We start from the raw sequence: 22,005 nt of genomic DNA on the forward strand, positions 1-22,005 counted from the left end.
GAGATGAAATAAGCTGTTTACTTTTTCAAGGAAAAGATGAAATAAGTTTGATATCTTAACCTAATTAATATGGATTTGATTCAAAATTAATACTACGCCAGCTACAGAACTACCACATTTTAAAGTTTAAGATAATTATTAGAAGTTTATTTCCTCCCCAAAAAAATTATTAGAAGTTTATTTTACCTTAAATTTAGTTAGTAGTTGATTTTTCTAAAATTAGGAAACTATATTATTATTTAATCAATAAAAAAATTAACTTCAAAATTAAATTTAAAATTGATTGAAACTCTAAGAACTAAAATTAGATTTTTAAAAATATAAAAATTAAAATTGAAAAATCCTACAAGTATACCATCAAAATGATATTTTAATCTAAAAAATTGGTATATCATAATTTTGAAATTTCTGAGATTAATTAATAATGGGTTAATAGGATAAAGATGGTAGTTTTGAAAAAAAAAGAAAAAAAAAAAAAAAAAAAAGGAAAAGCTGGTACTTTTGAAAAATTTTAGGTAAAGAGGGTTCTTTTCTGGTCTTTATTGTAGTGCGTCTGTTTAACCTACGTTTTTTTTTTTTAAAAAAAATAATTTTCAAATGCCGCCGTTTTAAGTGATTTTTTTTTTAATTCCCCTATTCCGTGCTTGTCTTTATTTCTTTGCCTTGTCCTCTTCTTTTATTTATTTATTTATTTATTTATGTTTCTTTGTTATTTTTTTTTTAATTTCCCAACTAAATTTATTTCTTTGTTTTTTTTTTTCAACTAAATTTATTTCTGTTAAAATTTCAAATTTGGAGTTAGTAAAATTAGTAAAATCAAGTCAAATCAACTGAACTTCAAAAACATTTTCTTCCAATTTTTAATTGAGATGTTTCATGTTATATTTATTATTTTGAGATTATCGATTAGTTTAAATATTATTTTGATCCATATATTTTTAGTTTTGATTCATTTTGGTCTATATATTTTCAAAATATTCATTTTGATCTCTATACTTTAAACTTTAGTTCATTTTTGTTTCTATACTTTCAAAATATTCATTTTGGTCCTTATACTTTCAAAAAATAACCATTTTGGTTCCTTTATTTTCTATTCTACTTTACTTTTAAGGGATCAAAATGATTGTTTTTTAAAAGTATAAGAACCAAAATGAATCAAAGTTGAAAATACAAGAATTAAATGAACATTTTGAAAGTATAGAGACAAAAATATACATTTTTAAATGTACAAGTCAAAATGAACCAAAGTAAAAAATACAAGGACCAAAATTGTATTTAAAGTTTATTTATTTTATGTTAAGCTGATTAGTTATTTTTCGATGATTTAATGGCTAAAATTGCAGACTAATTATAATTAATTACAAACTTCACAATTATATTTCTATATTGATTTTTTTAAAACTACAATTATGTACAAACTTGCACAATTTTTCGATGATTTGTTTATTTATGTTACAATGTATCATTTCATTTTAACGTAAGCTTATGGAAAATAGTGTGCATTGGGGGAAAAAGAAACACAAACTTCACAAGGAGTCGCAATATCTGGTTCTTTTTCATTAATTTTAAGTCAAATTTTGCTATTTTTATAGTACAATAAAAGAAGAATTAAGATTTGAAAAAGAACAAATTATATTCACTTTGATTTTTTAAAAAAAAAAAATCGTGAAAGTGAAAAATTAATTTCATCTTAAGATATATTCGTACGATCAAATTTAAATTAAGTTTACGTTAACAAATGAAACATATAAAAAAATTAATAAACTATATATTTACTATCTTAAATTTACGTCCGCATGAACGTAACTCAATTGATATGTATTGTATAATCAATTTCGAGATTTAAGGTTCAATCTTCCACCCCACATATTTTAAGTTTACAATTCTCTCTCTTCAATCAAATAATAACACACAAAAATTGTTTTTCATTTTTAAAAATTTTAACTGATTTTTTAAAAGATTATTAAAAACAAAAAAGAAAACAAATAATTAAGGGGAAAATGAATTTTTATGAACACTAAAGAACGAAATCAGTTTCAAATAAAACTTAAATATTTATTAAGTGAATTTTTCTTATTCTTTTTCCTCCCTCTTATTTTACTATATTTTGCTTCCTTTTCTTTTAAATATTGTTTTCTCATTTTACTACATATCAAAACATTTTTTTTAGAAAACAAATAATAACAAAATTAGATAACAACGTCAAGAGACGACGAAGAAGACATCCACTAAGAATAAGGGAGGTATCAAAAACTTTTCGAAATAAATAACGTATTAATTATACATCATATATATATTTTTTAATTACAAGAAAAACTATAATATTTGAGATGATAATTTGATTCCTAATTTACAAAAAGCTATATTTAGATTGCTATATCATAAACTGATTTGGTACTTCCATTCCCACTCGTTGACTTTTATTTATCTATATATTAAATATAAATCTAACACTTTCACTAATAGATCATATCTTGATATATTCATATAATCTCCTTTATGAATTATAAAGTTGTCAATGTGAGTTTAACCTAATAGTATTGGTGTACACTCCGATTCAAGAGGTCGGAGATTCAATTCCCCCTCTGTAATAATTATATTAAAAGAGTTAAGTTTTAATTATGGAATAATATAAATTTGTATACACTATATATCAAAGTAATTTTATAATGAAGTAAAATTAGGACAGAAATTGCATAAAATAGATTTGAATAATCCTCGTTAACCAGTTAATCTAAAAAATATTATTAAAAGTAACATCTAAAGCTAAATTGTTTAAAAGAAAAATTAAATTATGTGAAACTTTTTTGACCAAAAATTATGAGAAATTACTCGATAGAGCCACTTTACATCAAAGGAAATTTTATATATATATATATATATATATATATATTCAAAACATAAATTTAATAATGATTTGATGCAGGGAATCATGTAAATTAGCAACTTTCTTGGGCACTTCGTTACCTATCTTTCTTAGGCACAACAAAATTATCGAGGGAAACACAATGTTAAAATGTGTCAATATAATATTAAATTTACATTCATTTATTAGTTTAATTAAATTTTTGGATCAATTAAAGATTTAATATAAAATATTTTACAAAATTAGTCTTCATCTCAATTGGATCGAAAAATCTCAAATTTTACTAGATACAAAAGTCAAATTAAAGATTTAATTTGGGTCTCTAGATAGAGATCCTAAATTGAATTATTAATCTGGACAAAATGTTTTGTTTGCCTTTGGAATTTAGATTCTTAGAATTAATTATCCAACACCTTGTTTGGAAATTCATTTAATTTTGTCCATTTTTTTTGTTATCCCTCCAAAATAAGGCTATCGCCCATTTTTGTTGTTTATATTGCTTTTGGAAAGTCTTCCCTTTAAATAAAGGGGTTTTCTTTAAAGAAAAATGTTTACCTCACTAATTTTTAGTTGGTATAGCTTCGAGTTAAATGTATTGAAAAAAAAAAAAAAGAAAGAACAAGCTTCGAGTTAAATAATCGAGCCGATATATTTTCTATCTAGGCATTTATTTATTTATAGACGTCACTTTTTTTTCTATTATTATTATTTTGAATCACTCTTTTATTAATTGAAAAGAAAAAAGAAAAAAAAACAAAAAAACTAGGGTTTCAACAGTTGAATTCCGTAGCCACTCGCCTCCATATCGCGTGTTATACACGAACCAATTATAGCCCTCTTATGTGCCAAGGCATCATTCTTTATGGTTGATAAGACCGGCACATTTTAAAAAGAAGAACCCCCACGCTCGCCAACCCGAGCGTGTACTAACACTCCTTAATTTTTAGGGTTTCTTTTTCAACTTACACATCGCTCACCACGTGGCTAGTTCCTATTGGATCTACACCTCTCTTGTGTAAGTGACATGGCAACCGGCATGGGCAGTTTTCTTACAGCAAAACCTTCTTCCCAACAAAAAAAAAACTATAATAAAATAAATACTAATAATCAATAAATAAATAAAATCCCCACCAACATTCTCTCTCTAAAATTCCAAAAAATTTTATCTTATTTTTATTTTTCTTCTCTCTCCTTCTCTCTATGATTTCTCGTAGAGCTTCGAACTTGAATTCTTTTCATCGGCGACTGTCTAATTCCGCCGTACAGTTTCAACAATGCTCCGACCTAACGCCGAACGACGCCGTTTTCCGATAACTTTCAGTAACATCTTCTTCTTTTTCACTCTTAATTTTAATTTCCATCTGTTTCATTTTTATTTTTTTATTTTCATAGTTTCAGTTTCAGCTTGAGCTTAAATATTTAGGAATTTCAGCTCCGTTTCTACCGTCTATATGTTTTTATTATTTTTATTTTAATAAAAAATTAAATTCACTTATTATCGCGATATTTTATGTATTGTTTTGGATATTTCTCTTGGTAATTTCTGCTGATTTGTTAATTTGTTAAATGTTCTTAAATTTGTAATGTCATAAAACCCTGGTCCTATATTTAGTGTGTAAATTGTTAAATGACCGTTAAACCAAAAGAAATTAATAATTTATATGTGTGTATATATATTCTTAACACAAATGTTTCAAAATTAGGGTTTTCTTTCGTGCTACAGTATTAGAGACTGTTATTTTATGTGCCAAATCTGAGATTTAGGTCTTTTTTATTTTGTTTTTTTAATTTTTATTTACGGTATATGTTAATGTTTGTCACGATAATTAACTGATGGGTATGACTATATATATTTATAGGTAGTCTTACATTTCTTGAAGGGGGACATTGTGTATAAATGATGCATAGAATTAATGTGATGGAAGGGAATAATCATCATGATGGGACTCATTCCAAGCCTGCAAGAAAATTCATTCAGATTGACTCTATATATATTGATCTATTTAGCTCCAATCATAAATGTGATGACCAGTGTGAACTTTTCTCCATCCGGTAAGCGTCTTTACGACTTATGTTGAGAAGATTGAGATGTCTTGATTATTGAGTTATGTATGTTCAAGTTGGCTTGTTATTTGTAGTTGTTTCGCAAGCTCAATTGGGGTTACTTTTTCTTTTTCTTTTTTTCCCATTGTGAAGGAGGGAACTCGAACCTAGATGCGGGGTCTCGAAATGTTGTGAGAGAGGGGAAGTAGCAATAGCCAATAGATGTCTTTTTAAACTGACGACCTTTATACCTAAGTATAACTTAACTAGTTAAAGACATTTAAAATTTTGACCAAGAGATTAGAGATTTGAATTCTTAAATATGTATTGTTGAATGCCAAAAAAAAAAAAAATACTGTATGGTGACACTCAAGTCTGCTTTTACTACTCAACATAACTTGACTCCAAAGTGTTAATGCATCATATAATAAGGACCTTGACAACGAATATTTATCCAAGTTAAGTGTGCGGGTGTAGCTACCTATTTAGGGAAACTGGAAACACACAGCTTTTGTTTTCCTTATTATTGAATCTATATCCTTGTAACAGTGGTTATGTATCTGATATGCGCAAAAAAGATTGGAAGATATGTTGGCCGTTTTCTGATATTGAGAATGGCCATAAGTTGGATGATCCTATACTCTTGGTCCCGCCTGTATTTGATCCGAGTTTCAACCCGCAGCGAGGCAAAAGTCATTGGCAAGAGAGTTCTGACAAAGCTGCAGATAAAGGTTTCCACTTTGATAGCTGTCACAACCTTGGAAAAATTTCAAATTCTTCCCCAAAAGCTCCAAAACAAGATGTAATCAATGGAAGAACAATGGCTGATAATGCTTCTATTTCGGGTCGCCAACCCTCAAATTGTGATCAGAAGGAAAAGAAACTTGATGTTGCAGATAGAGATAACTGTACTGGTAGGTTTTTTCCTTTTCTTTTTCCCTTCTATTTTTATTTTTTTGGCATATCTTTGTTTTGTACACATCATATGAGACTGGAATTTTGGCTACTCCTGATATAATGATTCACAGTGTCTTATTCATTTGCACAATGTTGAGAATTTGTGGCTCTGTTGGGACTAACTAATGATTGTTTCATGGATTCAAAATGTATTTATTCTACTTTAGTAAGATTGTTTATCCCTTTGACAAGGGATCCCTTTGTCCCTAGTATATCATCTTTGCAAAGTCAATCGCAATCTATAGCTCCTCGATATATGCTGTGAAATGTGTCTTTTATGTTGCATTTGTACCTAATAGTACTTTTTCCTAATCAGGCATTTGTGTTTTTCCATAATCAGATTATTTTTGGTATCTGAAACAGTTGCTCTTATATCACAAAGTGAGCCAGGTTGTGCAAGTCATGGAGTTACTGAGATTGAGCCTGTTAGTGGAAAGCTCATTCCCAAAGCAACTGAGGAAAGCCCTGCAGCACTTCAGGATGGAAAACAAACTCATGCAGATCGTCTTAATGGACAATTAACCTTGGTATCAGAGAATGACAGTACGGTAGACGTACCCCGAGGACATTATACTGTTACATTTCAAGAAAATGGAGATGCGTCCATGGAATCAAACCAAAGCACGGATTCATTATCTGAAAGTGCTGAAACAGTTGGAAACAGTCCTCATCATTGTCATCTAGGAAAGTTACATCGTCGAAGAACCCCAAAGGTTCGTCTATTGACTGATTTGCTAGGAGACAATGGAAATATGATAGCTAAACATGTCGAAAGTTCTCCATCCGATGGGTCTCCTGAGGCATCTGTGCAGGCAGATGTGAGGTATGCTCCCAAATGTCAGGTAACTATAGAGGAAGATGTTTGGCATTCAGATCATAGACGGGAAAGAAGGTTGCCTCGGAATGGAAAGTGTAGGCATCAGGAGATTCCCTCTTCTTCCAGTGTGGATAAGAAAATTCAAACATGGAGGGGGCAGATAGAAAGCTCTGTTTCTAGTTTAGGAAATGAAAATGCTCATTCAGGAATAAAACAGACCATGAAAGGCCCTTGGAGCAGCTACAAAATGGATGGAAACAATAGTTTAAGAAGGAAAAAAAGTAAAAAGTTTCCAGTGGTTGATCCATACTCCGTGCCCTTAGTGCCATCTAAAGTTAAAGATCAATGTGAAGTTCAGGCAATAACCGAAAATAGAAGTGAGGTTGCTGTGGATAGTGCTGCTATCTTAGCATATCACAATGATTTTTCTAGCAGAACTCCACACTCAACATCATTGAATGCCATGGAATCTAAATCTGGCACATCTAAGAACCCAAATTCAAGCAAGGAGCCTGTGATTTTTGAAGGGCCCACTAATGTATTTGCATGGAACAATGGAATGCTTTGGAGGGGATCAGTTACACAGAAAGATGTGGAAACCATGAAAAGTAGGTCTGTAGCTAATCCTCTTCCAAGTTACAGAAACAATGAAAGAGAATTGCATCCTTCTCATAATAACTATTCAGAGCCACAAAGGGACCACAAAGGAATCCATCATCGAGGAGAAAACGAGCTGGCCACTTTTTTGCCTGAGCTAGAGGACACTTCCAAAGTAAGGATTAATATTGAAACGAGTAATCTTGGATATCCAAATCACCCTCATCAAGCTTCAGATGTATTTTATGGACAAGGAGTGCGTAGTGTGCTGAACAGTAAAATGGCCAACTTGAGAATGCCTCTTCCAAGACAAAATGCAGATCCTCACACAGATAATAGTTGGTCGCAGCTGCAGAATAAGGTATATTCTTCAATTTTTATGGTTTTTGCCGAAGGAAAGAAAAAGAAAAAGACTTCGCCATAAATTATAATGAACATGCATCAGATTTCTTTCATACAATCGTAAATATACTAAAGGTAATTGCATTATCAGTATTGGGAAATTCAACCTGTCTTGACTTTCTTTGATTTGGGAAATGTCTGCATAATTTGAACTATTTGAACTATTTGAACATATATCATATATGTGTGAAGTCTATAAAGCAAGTACATTTAACATGCAAAGTAGATCAGCTTTGGAAGCTGGATTTGGTGTCTGTTTGTATTAAATACATACCTGTTGATTTTGTAAAATAAACGTCATTATTGAATTAACTGTCATGAATTCTTATCCACGAAATGGCACAGCCATACCTCTAAGGAAGTGATAATCCAGTACTGGTCCTCGCCTCCTTAGCTCTCCCACACCTCCAAGAAAAGGAGAGAGTGAAAATATCTTTTCTCTGGAGTCAACAAGAAGTGAAGAACTCGATTTGTTTTCAACTTGTACAAGAAGAATCTCCATTCATTATTTTTATTGAGTTTGTGTTGGGTGTGCTATTTAATGAGCTGAGATTACTTTGAGCTGAACTATGAAACATTCCCCCATTTTTTTCTTTTTTTTTTTTTCATTTTGTGCGTATGCCCGTAGTCTATGATGAGTGCTTCACAGAATTCCAATTCTTCCTTGAAATTTATGAACAGGATTTATACAGAAGAGGCAATGGGAAAAGAACTATTGAAGCTCAGGAACCTTTGGCCCTAAATAAGAGACAGATTAACCAAAAAATGGACCAGGCATCTGATCATGGGACTTCCGACGACATCCCCATGGAAATCGTCGAACTAATGGCAAAGAATCAGTATGAAAGACGTCTTCCTGATGCCGAGAATAATAATAAACACGTTTCAGAAACAGGCAAATTCTCAAGGGCTGTTCAAGTGAATAATTACGGCGATGTATACAGAAATGGGAGAGAATTATTACAAAAGCCTGAAAATCTTCAACAAAATGCTCAGGCAAGGAATGGAGGAAAAGTTGTGGAAACCAGGAAACAGAAGTCAGCAGATTATTTCTCAAATATTAGGGAATCTCACTTTGATACAAACCATCCGCAGCAGAATCATATGCTCGGGTGTAATGGTTCAATTCATTCTCTAGTGGAGCCATCAAATGGTATTCAATATTCTTCCATTGGATCTAAAAGAAAAAGTTGTACTGAGATTAGAAAATGTAACGGAATTACAGTGGAAGGTCTCTACAACTCCAAAGTACAATCTTCTGAAGGATGCATGGATCATTTACCTGTTTCAGAACAGAATATAGAAGCAGCTTACGTATGGTCTTCTTCTTCTTTGATGCCAGATCATCTGTCCAATGGATATCAGAAATTTCCAGCTCATTCGACCAACAGCAGGAAAATCTCAAGTCCGAGATCATTTCAGATGGGAAACACAAATGCACAGAATCATCATATTCATCACCATACCAACCTAGAAAGGCATGGTAGGCATAACAACAATTCTGAAGCATACGGCCAGAGATTTGCAGAGAGTTCATTTTGTCACTGTCCTAATGTGGCTGAGCTTCACCATAATCCAGTTGGTTCATTGGAGTTGTACTCTAACGAAACCATATCGGCGATGCACTTGCTTAGCCTCATGGACGCCAGAATGCAATCTAATGCACCCATGACTGCAGGTGAGAAGCATAAGTCATCCAAGAAATCTCCTGTTCCTCGTCCTCGAAAAGCTAAAGAATTTTCCACAACGAACATTTGTTTCAATAAGACCATCCAGGACATAAACCAATTTTCATCTGCTTTCCATGACGAAGTTTGTATTTCAGCAACCAATGCATCTGCTAGTACATTCCAGAATATTAGAGGATTTGGAACCAATTCCAATTTTTCCGGCCAGGCTGTCTTTAGGCCTCAATATGGAGCAAAAATGAAATGCTCAGATCCATCTTCGTGGAGTAAAGACCAAACACTATCGAAGTCTCAGTTCAGAAGTGGTGATCTGCGCACTGATGATAGAGCATTTCCTGTTAATGGTATAGAGAAAGGTGTGGTAAATGCAACTAATTCCGAAGTGTTGTTGGTGCATCACATTGAAAGAAGCTCTGAGGAATGCAAATTGGTAGCTCATACTAGAACTCTGCAAAACAAGAAAAGCACTTCTGAGACTGAAATATGTAGTGTCAACAAAAATCCTGCTGACTTTAGCTTGCCTGAAGCAGGAAATATATACATGATTGGAGCTGAAGAATTCAATTTTGGAAGAACTCTTTTTTCTAAGAACAGATCTAGCTCTATTTGTTTCAATGATCGGTACAAACAGCAGAGGATCGTGTAGCATGATATCGAAAAACTACATGGACCGAATCGACACATAAATCTTGTGCAATTCCTTCTGGTATTGACTTGAAACCTTCTACTATTCTCGAACCACATGATTAACTTTATAAAGTAAGCCTCAAGCATTTGTCAAAGATACTCTCTTGTTTCTTTCAGAAAAATCCTTGATCATCACCCAAGGGCGCTATTCCTTAATCCAATATTTTGAAGGATCACATGGAATCGAAGCTGCATACAAAAAGTCGTGCTTAGCGCAAGAAAAGGTCGGTGTACAGATCTTAAAATTCTCAGTACTATGTATATGAAGCATTCATATTCCAAAGGTAATGCTGTAAATTGTTGTATTCCATATCATTATAGCGCCATGAACAATGCCATTGAAAGGCTTGCACCAACTTTTTGGTCTCTGCTAAATTATCAGCATTTAAGTGCTAGTATTTTGACAAACAAAACTCAAAAGAATTTACTAATAAGCTGGTTTCTATTGATGAATGGTTCAGTTTGTACTTGAATTTTAGGGCTTGGTCTATCTCAGCCCTCTCCTTGGCTTGATTGATAATGAAGAATGTTTGGACATTTACAGTTTTTCTAAAGATGAATAACAATGAAAAGCCAATTTCTGTCAATTTAACCATCCTTAGGAATAAGATAAAAGGTCTTTTCATGGGCTATGAGGGAAGACTGCTTGAAATTTTGGCTTTAAAAAGATTTTTTTTTCTAAATGAATTTTCAAAGTTTGAAATAAATGGTTTATTTCTGAATAGACTCTCAATCAAAGTTTAAAATCATAGATTCTCGAATCCAATAGTCAATTTAATTCAAATTGCTTCCACCACAAGTTTATGTCAAATTCAATATGAAATTTTAGCGACAAAAACCATAATTTTTTATGATTTTTTATGACCTTACTTGAATAGGATTTGTTCTATAGGTTGTACGACTGAGTCTTGGAATTTTAGGAGGCAAAAACCATAGTTTTTTTTTTTTTAATTTTTCCCTTTCTATGTTATCTTCAAAAACTAAAATTGATCTAATTGGATGTCTAAAAACCAACAAATCAGATACAAAAATTCTCAGCATGAATATATATACATACGTGATACATCCATGTATTTATGTATGTATATATGTGGTAGCATTGCATGTATATATTATTATTCGATGGCAAATAATTGATGTTATACGTTCATTTTAGCTAATATTCGATCATTTCTTTTTAATTTTATTTTGTTAGTAATTTACAAAATTCATTAATTGTACCAAATTAACGAATACGAATCTTCACACAATTTAAATAAAGAAATAAGTTATCATTTCTTTTTTCCTAGAGCTTAAGGATCGCCCTCTTGTAATAAGTAAGATAAATGAACATTTGTGTGTGCATGCGTGTGTGCGTATGACTAGATATTGAAATCTTCATTCCAAGATATTAAATTAAAAATAAATGTAGTGCAAGCATATCAACACTAATGAATAAACATTTCGCTTATTTACCGGAGATTTGTAATGAGTAGTAAAAATATATACAAATCTGGCAACATATAAATCTTGCAAATATGATAAGATGTTTGAAATCAGATTTTCATTCTTTGTTACGGTGATTTTGCCTTCATTATTTTAGGTTTTAGTGAAGTACATAATACAAAATATTAGTTACCTAATATAAAGTGTACATACCTGATATATTTGTATTAGGTATATCATTAATATAATTCATATACTTAAATTGAAGTATATCATCAATATAACTTATATATCTAATATGAAATATATCAATCACATCAAATATATAAATTATATTGTTTAAAGTGGTTACATAATCAATCACCTCATGATATTAATGTAACTCGTTGAATGTTTTTTTTTTAAATACAATGGGGTGGAGGGATTTGAACCACGAATCTCTAGGTTCTCAGCACATACAGATGTCAGTTGAGCTAAACTCTTATTGACTCACTTGTTGAACGTTGAAAGTTTGATATTTTGAAGAGATTTTTCCCATTATTGCTCTATTTCATGCTTAATTAAAGAGTTTTGATGTGATTCGGTACATTAGTGTTGATATGATTGCACCATGTTTATTTTTAATTAAATATCTTGGGATGAAGATTTCAATATCTAGCTTTTGGGTTAGATGTATAATATATCAATTAGTTGTGTTAGCGGATGCGAAGAAATTTTTAAATGTTAGTTACACAATTAAATAATTACACACATGTATACATACAATAATAAAAAAAAAATAATAAAAAATTAGAGGAACTAGGATCCATTTAATAATGTTCCCGTTTCTTGTTTTCTGTTTTTGTTTTTTATTTTTTAAGGAACGAGTTTGCTTGATAACGTTTCCTGTTTCTTGTTTCCAAAACTGAAAGAACATTCCAAAAATATGAGAAATTTCAATAAAACAAGAAATATCTCCAAATTCATTTTTCCCCCTTCCTTCAACTTCAAACTATTAGCTATCATTGATGGCCTTCGTTAGCAAAAAGATGCAAGATCTCCCACATTATAGTGGAATCTGATTGTCTTCTAGCCGTGAACCTAATCAATAGAGTTTCTCTTCAATGAATGAAGGTGTTTGCTGGCTCTCTAAAATCTGGGATCTTGCGTTAGAGTTTAATCTTTGTTCCTTTTGCTTTGTAAAAAGATCTTCAAATGATTTAGCCGACTGTGTTGCAAAAAACACTAAATCCTGGCATTTGGATTGGGTCCTTTCCTGGTTGGCTGAGAGATTTGGCTTTTTTAGATTGTATTGATTTTGCCCTAGTGGCGTAAACAATGCTTCTATTTCTTCTTAAAAAAAGAGAGAACTTCAAACTAACAAAACTATACATTCTTAAAACTTTGTTAATGAAATCCATTTACTTTTATTTGAACTTTTTATTATGAGAAGTTAATATATTTTTTTATGAAACTTAACTAATTATAATCGAAAAATTAATATTAAAAGATCGTCTGGATTTTATTTGATAACACCCTTTGTCCTTTGATGGCTAAAGAATTTCATGTGGGGTTTATCTTTACAACGAAGGTGGAGGCTGGAGAGTGAATGGACCGAAAACGGTTTATTATTATTATTATTTTCAATTTTATTAAATGATTAGGATTACAAGTTTAATTACGAAATTTCAAGTATATCTCTATTTAATTAATTAATTTATTTTTATTTAGAAATATCTATCACGGCCATCCTCGGCAATTTTTAATCGGTCCTTTATTGATCTATTCATCTATTAGATTTGAAATTATTATTATTATTATTATCGATTTTTACCACTAAATTTTAGGAGTTATATTAAATAAAATTAAGGAAATCATATTAAATAAAATTAAGCAATGAACTAATAGTTGTATCAATTTAAACCTCAACTTTTATAAATATATTAACTTATAACCTTACATTATATCTATAATTTACCAATTAAACTCCTACACTTTCATAAATAATTTTCTTTGTAAATTGTTCCTGCATTTATTCTGACATCCATTTTGTTAAACCTGCATTTGAAGAAGTCTTGTAATAAAGAGCCTAAATTAGCTTATAAAAATTTATGAGTTTAGGCTCAAATTTTAAGTTTCACATTATATTAGTCAAAACACAAAATCTAAAAGATAGTGTAAATTAATATACTTATGAAAGTTATTAATTTAACTCTTAAAGTTTAGGAGTATAAATTTTAACCAAAAATCAAATAAACCAATTGATACACTTGTAAAAATTTAAGATTTAAATTAATATTAGGACTAATTCAAAGTTTAAATTGATACAATGGAATATATGCCAAAATTTAATTGACGTAAATTAAAACAAGTAAAGGCTTATATGGATCGAGATGAATTCCAAAAATTGAACTTTCATCACCTGAAACGGTCAGTCAAAATATGTTATTACAAAAGCAAACGTAAAATCGGAAGGTATGAAACTAGCAAGACACTGTTCACCTATGAGCGAAGCAATTAAAAGGTAAAAATCTAAGCAAAAATAATGATGATGAACTTTGGAAGGATGACTAAAGCTCGGCATGCCTAAAATAAGAGGTACATGGAGAATTTGTAAACTATCCTGAAATGAAAATTAGTTTCTTTGAGAGGGAAAGAGAGAAGGAGCAATCCAGGAATGTGTTAGGACTTGTAGTAAACAGAACTGGAGATCACTTCCACTTATCTTGTAGCTCTTTCCTCTCAGATAAAACCCATGTTGCAAAGATGGCTATCACAAGAGCAACAATAGTTATGAGAAGTAGCGCATAGCTGAAATCTTCAGTTAGCGAATCATATGTCCTTGAGGGTGTAATCCTGGTAAAGAAGAGATCAACTCCGTATGCAAATGCAAGAGTTGTCGACTCCAACTTGGCTGGTATAGTCACGATGCCTCGAAGACCTTCAACTTGAAGTGCATGTGTCACATAGGTCTGCACAAACACAACCGAGTTCAAAAATAATGGTGTCAGCTTAAATAAGAGAGGTATTACTCCAATGAAGTCCTCCAGTCCAAACACAAACTTTCTACAAACTATCATGACTAGTCCATATTGGCGTCAAAGGCAGAGACTTCCAACGATTTTGTGAATTCAATTATTTCTACTTTCAAGTTAAAACCCTAATATCCTAATGCCAGTTTACTGATTCTAACGGTAGTTTGTGAATTTAGCATTATCTCATCACTCTCAATAATTGAATTGGTAAGTATTTGGCATTCCCATGATTTCAAATCACATAAACTATTGCCAAAAGTTAGATCGCCAATTTATTTGTTGTTTCAATGATGAAAAGAAAAACCGCAAGAAACAAATTTTTGTAGGGAGGCAAATGTAAGACAAACACCTGAGGAATGATAGGCAAGGAATCAGTAAGAGGTATTACGCCTTCTTCTCTCTCAGCTTGCGAGGGGTTGATAGATCGTCGAGGATCCAAGTAACGTTTGTCAAGTGCCAAAATCTGCAACAACTCACATTTAACACAACCCGCAAATAGGTTTCCATAAGATAAAAATAATCCAAATGGGGAACAAAGACTAAGCAATTAAGTAATACAGAAGTCAACCTGATCGTTCATTGTACCAATCAGTAGCTGCTTTGATGTTATACCCTTAGATGTTGAGGTAACTGATATTGCTTTCACAGAATGAGTGAAAAAGTAGGATTGTGATTTAGCCAAAATTTCAGGTCGAGAATATGAAGAAATTGGTGAAGTCAGGTTATGCTTTCCAATAATAAGCTTCCAAACATCAATATTGTCCTGCAAGATAAATTGACTCGTGTAATGTTAGTGTACATGGAGTGAAAATCATGTAATATAGCATAAAGATCTGAATAACACATTCACATACCGCACGAGATTGATCATAAATTTCGACAACTGACATCTCGTATCTGTGCGCTTTAAGATTGAAGTAGTGATAGACAACCCAATTCTCACTAAATACCTACATAACATATAAATATATGAGAAAAATTGAATCGGTCCACGATGGAAGAAGCGCACGAATAGATTGGATAACTCACAGCATGGACTGGACCCGTTGAACCATGATGGGTCATTCTATGTAATATACGACCATTTACAATATCAATAAGATATACAACCAACCAGGAATCCTCGGGGGTTGTAGTTCCAATTTCACCACTGCTTTTTGGTGCAACAGTTGCCAAGAAGAGCAGATTTTTTGATATATATTTATACATCACATCTTGGTCTGCTACAACCTTTGCTTGCGTATGAACCACCTAGAACATAAAAATTACATAAACATTTGCTAAAAGGACTGAGAGGTATTTAAACACTTCAACAAACTCGCCACAATACATTATAGTGGATTTTCTCAATACAAGAGAACAAGCAACACACAAGATCAATTGTAGTAATGTCAATTAGATTGGTCGTTAAGTGAGTTTCATGAGTTCGGTTGTTTCCTTGTTAATAAAATTGCATTAAAATGAGGAACTCAGTAGAAAAATCATGAACTATTTATTAATCCCTTCTAGTTTAATCTTTTTATTGTCTACGTTTCTCGGGAACTCACTTTTGGAGGTTAAACTCCTAGAGTATGTTTATCCCACATAGTTTGTAAGTGGTGAATAATGAAATGACACATTGCCCAGTGAATGAATGTGATTAAAATGACAACTGGAAATTAGTCTTTCAATCAAACTAATTAATAAGCATATGCAGGAAAAAGAAACTTTTGTAACAAACCCAATAATTCATTGGTAGTATGTACATTTTGCAATATTCAAGAGGCTTGATTATAAAATTTTGTTTAGTTGATATCTAATTGAAAGTTTTAAGTGTGGGATTGTAGTAAAAACCCTAAAATCCTTTTGCAAGTTTCCCTAATAATAATAACTGTTAGGGTTGACATATTACAAATTCTCCATTGAAAAACCACAGAGGCAACAAGTAAATCTAATTTCACACATCGTTGAAATTTAGGAAACAAATAAAAGGGTGTCTAATACTAATTTATAATCCTCACTCTTTCCCCCATCAAAATCGATCCGTATAAGAAACTCAACCATTAATTTGAATGGAAAAACGCCACCCAAAGTAATTATAGAACTTTTTAAAACATATTAACAAAATGAATGTAAGGTAAATAGATCAAACAAAAAAAAAAGTCAAGACTAACCCACAAAAGTGAAGTATCTTACCTCATTCAATTTTCTTGTAGCAGTCGCAACGATTTTCTCTGAATCCGATGGAAGCATAATTAACCATACATCCTGGCTCTCAAAGCAGTAGTCGTCCACTACATCAACACAGTTTCTCTTTAATGCGTGCCCTTTAATGATGCCACTGTCAGCCACAACTGAATACCAGTATATGTTTGAAAATTCGGATTGCAGAATACCAATAGCTTCAGAAGTTTGTGGATACAAATGAGCACGACTCTCAGCATCTATTAAAATATGGAGGCGCTGTTCTGTTGAATCAGTAAATGGAAGTGGAATAACTTTTACAACTGAGTGAATCTGGCTCGATGAACTAATCTCCCTCCCCGTATAAGTGTCAACGAATGAAAGCAAACCTGGCCCATCCATACTTTGTCCACAACGACCTACAACAAGTATGGATGGATTCTCATCCAAGGCACGATGATGGGGGTCTTGCCATTGATAAATATTGAGCCATCTTGGAGCACAAGCTTCTGATTTATGGGAAGGTTGCAGTAATCGAGACCATACGACATGGCCGTCTCCAGAGTGCAAGGCAAAGAGTTTTCCTGATTTAGTTAGAACAATCAGCAGTTTCCGGAATCCATTGTGGTCCCTACTCATTTTGCTTTTGTCAGAACTCTTTAACCTCATATTTTGAATGGCTACCACATCCTCAGGGCTTGCAATCATTAAAGTTCCCTTGAGTTTCAGCAGATGTCCCTTTTAGAAACAAGGACAACTTGTCAGAGAGGAAAATATAAAGAGATACCACCATTTCGTTTTTAAACAACTAACCAGAGCAAGAAAAATAATAAAATATTCAAACTAGAGGCTACCAAGTAACAGTCACCAAATAGTCTGAGAATGTATATAATAATGATTTTAAACTTAGAAGTTAGAAAACATGATCACTTAAATTTAATTCATACAGTTTTGAAAGAGTTGCATACCTGTAGCCATTCAATGAGATTGTTCTCCACCTTTGCTATAGAAACACCTTTTTTTTCAACAGGCAGTTCAGATGTCACAACATTTACGATAGAGGCAAGGCCATCTTCCCTACTCCACACAATTTCACCTTGCTGTACTAACAACAGTGAATGGTCCTCCATAACAAAAAGAGCCCTGAAACCATAAGACCTATCCATCCGAATGTAGGAATTTAGAAAAACCTTCAGTACAGACCCTCTTTGGTTATCGATTACTATATTTTCCTCAATAAAATTACTACTCCAGTTATCAATAAGCTTGACAGTTAGATGCATATGATTTCCCTCATGATGAGCTAAAGCAGCTGCATGCTGGCTCTCTGAAACTAAGAGAGAATCACTTACAGTTGCTTGACCGGGAATTTTATCCACCACCTCCAACTCACCTTCACCTTTTACTCGAACTAATGTTAAAAGAGAATTAATTTTAACAGCAAGTAACCCTGAAAGCTTTGAAGGCACTATTTCCACTGACCCAGAAAATTCATCACCAAGATGCGCAATAGGCGACTTTAGAATCCTAATTTCACCGTTCTTAAGGTTTATTATAATTAGATTTGACCTAGCAGCATCCAAGGTCACAAGCACATCATCAGAAACTGATACTAATGCTCCAGAAAAGCCACCAGAAACTGTTGCCGTACGGTGCTTCAGCAACTCTCCACTCTTAACATTTATTTGAAACAGATCAAATTGGGTTGGACTTGAAAATCCCACAGCATAAATGATATCATTGTCGTGAAGGTGAATGTTTTGAATTTCTACACTGAAACAGTGATAAAATCAATAATGATATCAGTGGCACTATGATTTTCATTTTTCAAAATAATATAAAATCTAGCACCAACACCACATTTGAAATACCTGTCCTCTGTTAGGTCAATTCTCCAAATAACCTCACCGTCTAGGGAGGAAACAGCATGCAGACAACTTCTACTGGAAACTAGAATCACAGTCTCCTGGTTGGCTTTCAAACTTTTCTGCAAATTTTATGTCTTGAATTAATTAAATAGTTACTATAGAAAAAAGTGTAGAAGAAATTAATTTAGCACCAGTTGATCCACTAGAGATACTTGTATGAAAGGGAGCCAAATTCAGGAAATACAACATTTTGTTCAATAGGGAAGAGAATCAATGCATACCAACTAGAAGCAGCAAATAAAAAATCAAATCCTTAGGTGATATCCACTTACTGGAACCAACAGAAGTGACTTTGATGGATTGGTGCCCTGAAGAACAGACTCCCACACCATCTGACCATCAGGAAGGTTCCATGCTCTTAAAAAATTCCCCTCCGACGAAAGGGAAACAACATCTGAAATTATATCATTAAACGTTCAACAATTATACTAAAGCTAAAAGTTGCATTGTAATGCTTAATTGGTATTTCAACAGACATAAAGGAGCAAATGCAAGCTTAATTGGTATTTATTATTGACAACAGATAGAAAGAACTAAGTGTACCCCACATTTGTGCTATTGTTCAATAATGATGGATCAACCATCAAAGAGTAACATTCTTTTTACAAGAATAATCATGCTGTGACAAAGGGATTCCAAGTTTAATCCATTCACTCCACCTCGAGGAAGAATTTAGGTGAAACAGTATAAGAAAATTCATGCACTGCAGAGGACACTAGAATCAAGGGTAAGTATAGAGCCAGAGGACTAGACAGTAAGATTTAAGATCTACAAATGCAGGTCAGCTAAGAAATCATAAGATGACATGAAACAATCATTTTTATAGCGGGAAAAACAACTACAAAAATCTACACGGGCTGATTGTCACAAGCATGGAACACAGTAGCAGAATAACAATAATTTAAGCAGACAAATGAAAAATAAAAATAGAGGTAGCATGCAAAAGAATCAGCATGTTCACATACTTTTAATAAAAACTCCAAGAGGAATTTCCTTTGCACACAATAAGCAATTCAAATAAATGTTCATAATGGCAGAAAAAGTGCTCTGGAGAATTATTCTACAGATAAAATATATGTGTTTGTGACGGCATTACATTTTCCAAGAACGAACTCAATTCCATCAATGGAATCATTGGGGCCGAGGACATGTCTCCAAACTGCACAGATACAATTAGAAAGTAAGACTTCAAATAAAATTCAAATGAACTATTTTCAAATTAAAAGCCACCAACACCGCTATCAATATTCATTGATCATTTAGTATCAGAAGCATCATCGTACTCTTTCTACAACCTGGTCAGTACATGAATCATTTCAAATAATTGGATTATCCAAATCTTTGTAAGAAAAATGGAATTTCATTGTGTTAATTTTCGTTTATAACAGTTGTTGTTACAGGTAGGGGTAGGTTAATAAAACATAAAGGGTGTGTTTGGGATAAGGATTATCCTAAAGGCTAAAACTATAATAACCACATCTTACTATAGTAAATACTATTTTGTATTCCCAAATTAGTTAAAGTCAACACTAATTCAAAATCCTCATTTGTTATGGTTTTTACTATTTTACCTTCATCATTTTTTTATTATTTGCTACAGTGTTTACTATTTTCTTCTCAAACTAAAATAGTTTACATCCCAAACACATACTATTATAATCCAAACTAAAATAATCTACACCTCAAACACAAACTATTATAACTCAACTATCATAACCTAGGACTATAATAACTAATTCCTTGCCCCAAACACCTCCAAACTGTTCACACGTAAAAACTTGCCTTCTTGACTTGGAAGTTACATAATTGGTTCCCATCCTCCCAAATACTATGGGCTATAACAGGAGCATCGATTGATAGAATCAGAATGATTGCCTTTGCTCATTATCTGGAAGGATTAAACAGTTCCACCACCCCCGTCCCCCCCCCAGGAAACAAAACAATTTCGATTCAACTTCCAAAGTCATCTTGTTATTGGTTAACTCCGTAAGGAAAAAAAATGCTAAAGGAATGCTGAGCTCACAAATCTCGCCATGCCAAAGATCAAGTGATGCAATTACATTCTCTTTAAATTCATTTTGTTATTGGTTAACCCAGTAAAAAAAAATGTTAAAGGAATGTTGAGCTCACAAATCTCGCCATGCCGAAGATCAAGTGATGCAATTACATTCTCTTCTGTGGATACTACTACACGCTTTCGCCCTGATTTTGAAGAATGGAACAAAGCATGCTTCGCCTTCCCCAAGTACTGCTGACGCCTGCAATCGACGGATGAGCTCTTTATCTTTAACAAATTGAATGGATTACCAGTTAAAAGCTATTAAAATTCAACTAAAAGTTAAAGGGAAACTAGTTTCTTGATAATACGAAATTGATGAAAGACATTCCAAGTTCATCACGTGCAGTATTAAAGTCAAAATAGAATCAATGAGGCACAAACTAGATTTACAACATAAACCCGGTCTCCCTTAGTTTTCTATTTTTGACATACTGATGGAAAATTTAGAAGAGAAGTATAAATAAATAAGTGAATCCAAACGAGGAGCCTGCTCGAATGAATTCAAAGAAACCCAATTACTCTGCATATGCATACACACAAATCTATAAAGAAACAAATAAATAAACTATTCTAGCAGCTCAAGCATGAGGTATATCTAAATGGATGAGTAATTCTCTAATCTAATCGTTTCCACAAATTCCTCTAGGCAACCAAGAACAGCTGAGGAAGGAGAGCTCAAGAGAGGGCAACTCACCAATCCATGAGTCCAACCTGATCTTCGTAAAGCGAAAATCCATAGTTGGCGAATGAGGCAAATAATGTAAGGAGAAGAAGAAGAGAAACCTTGATCGCCAAAACCATGGCGACTTCAACTCTGCCCTTCTCGCAGTGAGTGACAGAGAGAGATCTGGGAATAACGAGGAGCTCGCTCGAACGACGATTCTAATAATCTGTTTTAGATATATTTAAGCCGGCACTAGACTTATATAAGGAGATTTCTTTTTCTTTTTCCAATTTTATTTTTCGAAAAACTTATTTGATAATAAGTTTGTTTTAGTTCATAAGGTTGTAGTTTTAATTCTTAAAAAAAAAAAAGAGGAAACAAAAAAGTTGTAGATTCAAATCTTTAATGGTGTACCACTCTTTATCTAATAGACATCTATTTTGCAATTGTATTAGTGTCTATTGTCTGTTCAAGCAACTCCATTCACAAGGGCTTGAAATCTCTCTTTATCATAAATCGCACATTTAAGTTTTTATCTTACAAAATTAATATGTTTTTTGAAAATTCATAAAAATAAATTGGCGAGATCAACCACCAAAAATTAGTTAAAAAAAACAACTTTTCCTAACTTATCGATTGAGCTTTTTTGATACATTAGGCATCGAGATTTGCTAATTTTTTATGTGATCTCTCCA

General features: G+C 32.5%; 2 protein-coding genes across 3 annotated transcripts; one reads left to right on the forward strand and one right to left on the reverse strand.

The window, feature by feature from the left end:
* The first annotated feature begins 3,980 nt into the window (after positions 1 to 3,980).
* LOC120075809 (protein EMBRYONIC FLOWER 1-like) lies at positions 3,981 to 10,076 on the forward strand. 2 transcript variants are annotated; one of them, XM_039029483.1, is made up of 5 exons: positions 3,981 to 4,186; positions 4,726 to 4,918; positions 5,459 to 5,823; positions 6,230 to 7,641; positions 8,364 to 10,076. In XM_039029483.1, exons 2-5 carry the CDS (start codon positions 4,764 to 4,766, stop codon positions 10,014 to 10,016), a joined length of 3,585 nt encoding a protein of 1,194 aa, XP_038885411.1. In that variant the 5' UTR covers positions 3,981 to 4,186; positions 4,726 to 4,763; the 3' UTR covers positions 10,017 to 10,076. The 2 variants fall into 2 exon arrangements, with proteins under 2 accessions (XP_038885411.1, XP_038885412.1); XM_039029484.1 differs by lacking the exon at positions 3,981 to 4,186 and having other exon boundaries at positions 4,792 to 4,918; positions 5,592 to 5,823.
* A 3,771-nt stretch (positions 10,077 to 13,847) lies between these two features.
* Positions 13,848 to 21,551, reverse strand: LOC120075612 (ER membrane protein complex subunit 1). Its single transcript, XM_039029165.1, has 12 exons — positions 21,341 to 21,551; positions 20,718 to 20,845; positions 19,684 to 19,746; positions 18,860 to 18,981; positions 18,531 to 18,646; positions 17,628 to 18,432; positions 16,672 to 17,397; positions 15,526 to 15,747; positions 15,351 to 15,446; positions 15,065 to 15,259; positions 14,846 to 14,959; positions 13,848 to 14,433 (listed from the first exon to the last, which is right to left on the reverse strand). Exons 1-12 carry the CDS (start codon positions 21,445 to 21,447, stop codon positions 14,173 to 14,175), a joined length of 2,955 nt encoding a protein of 984 aa, XP_038885093.1. The 5' UTR covers positions 21,448 to 21,551; the 3' UTR covers positions 13,848 to 14,172.
* Between the last annotated feature and the right edge of the window lie 454 nt (positions 21,552 to 22,005).

The sequence above is a fragment of the Benincasa hispida genome, chromosome 4 (genome assembly GCF_009727055.1).
Source record: "Benincasa hispida cultivar B227 chromosome 4, ASM972705v1, whole genome shotgun sequence".
Lineage (NCBI taxonomy): Eukaryota > Viridiplantae > Streptophyta > Magnoliopsida > Cucurbitales > Cucurbitaceae > Benincasa > Benincasa hispida.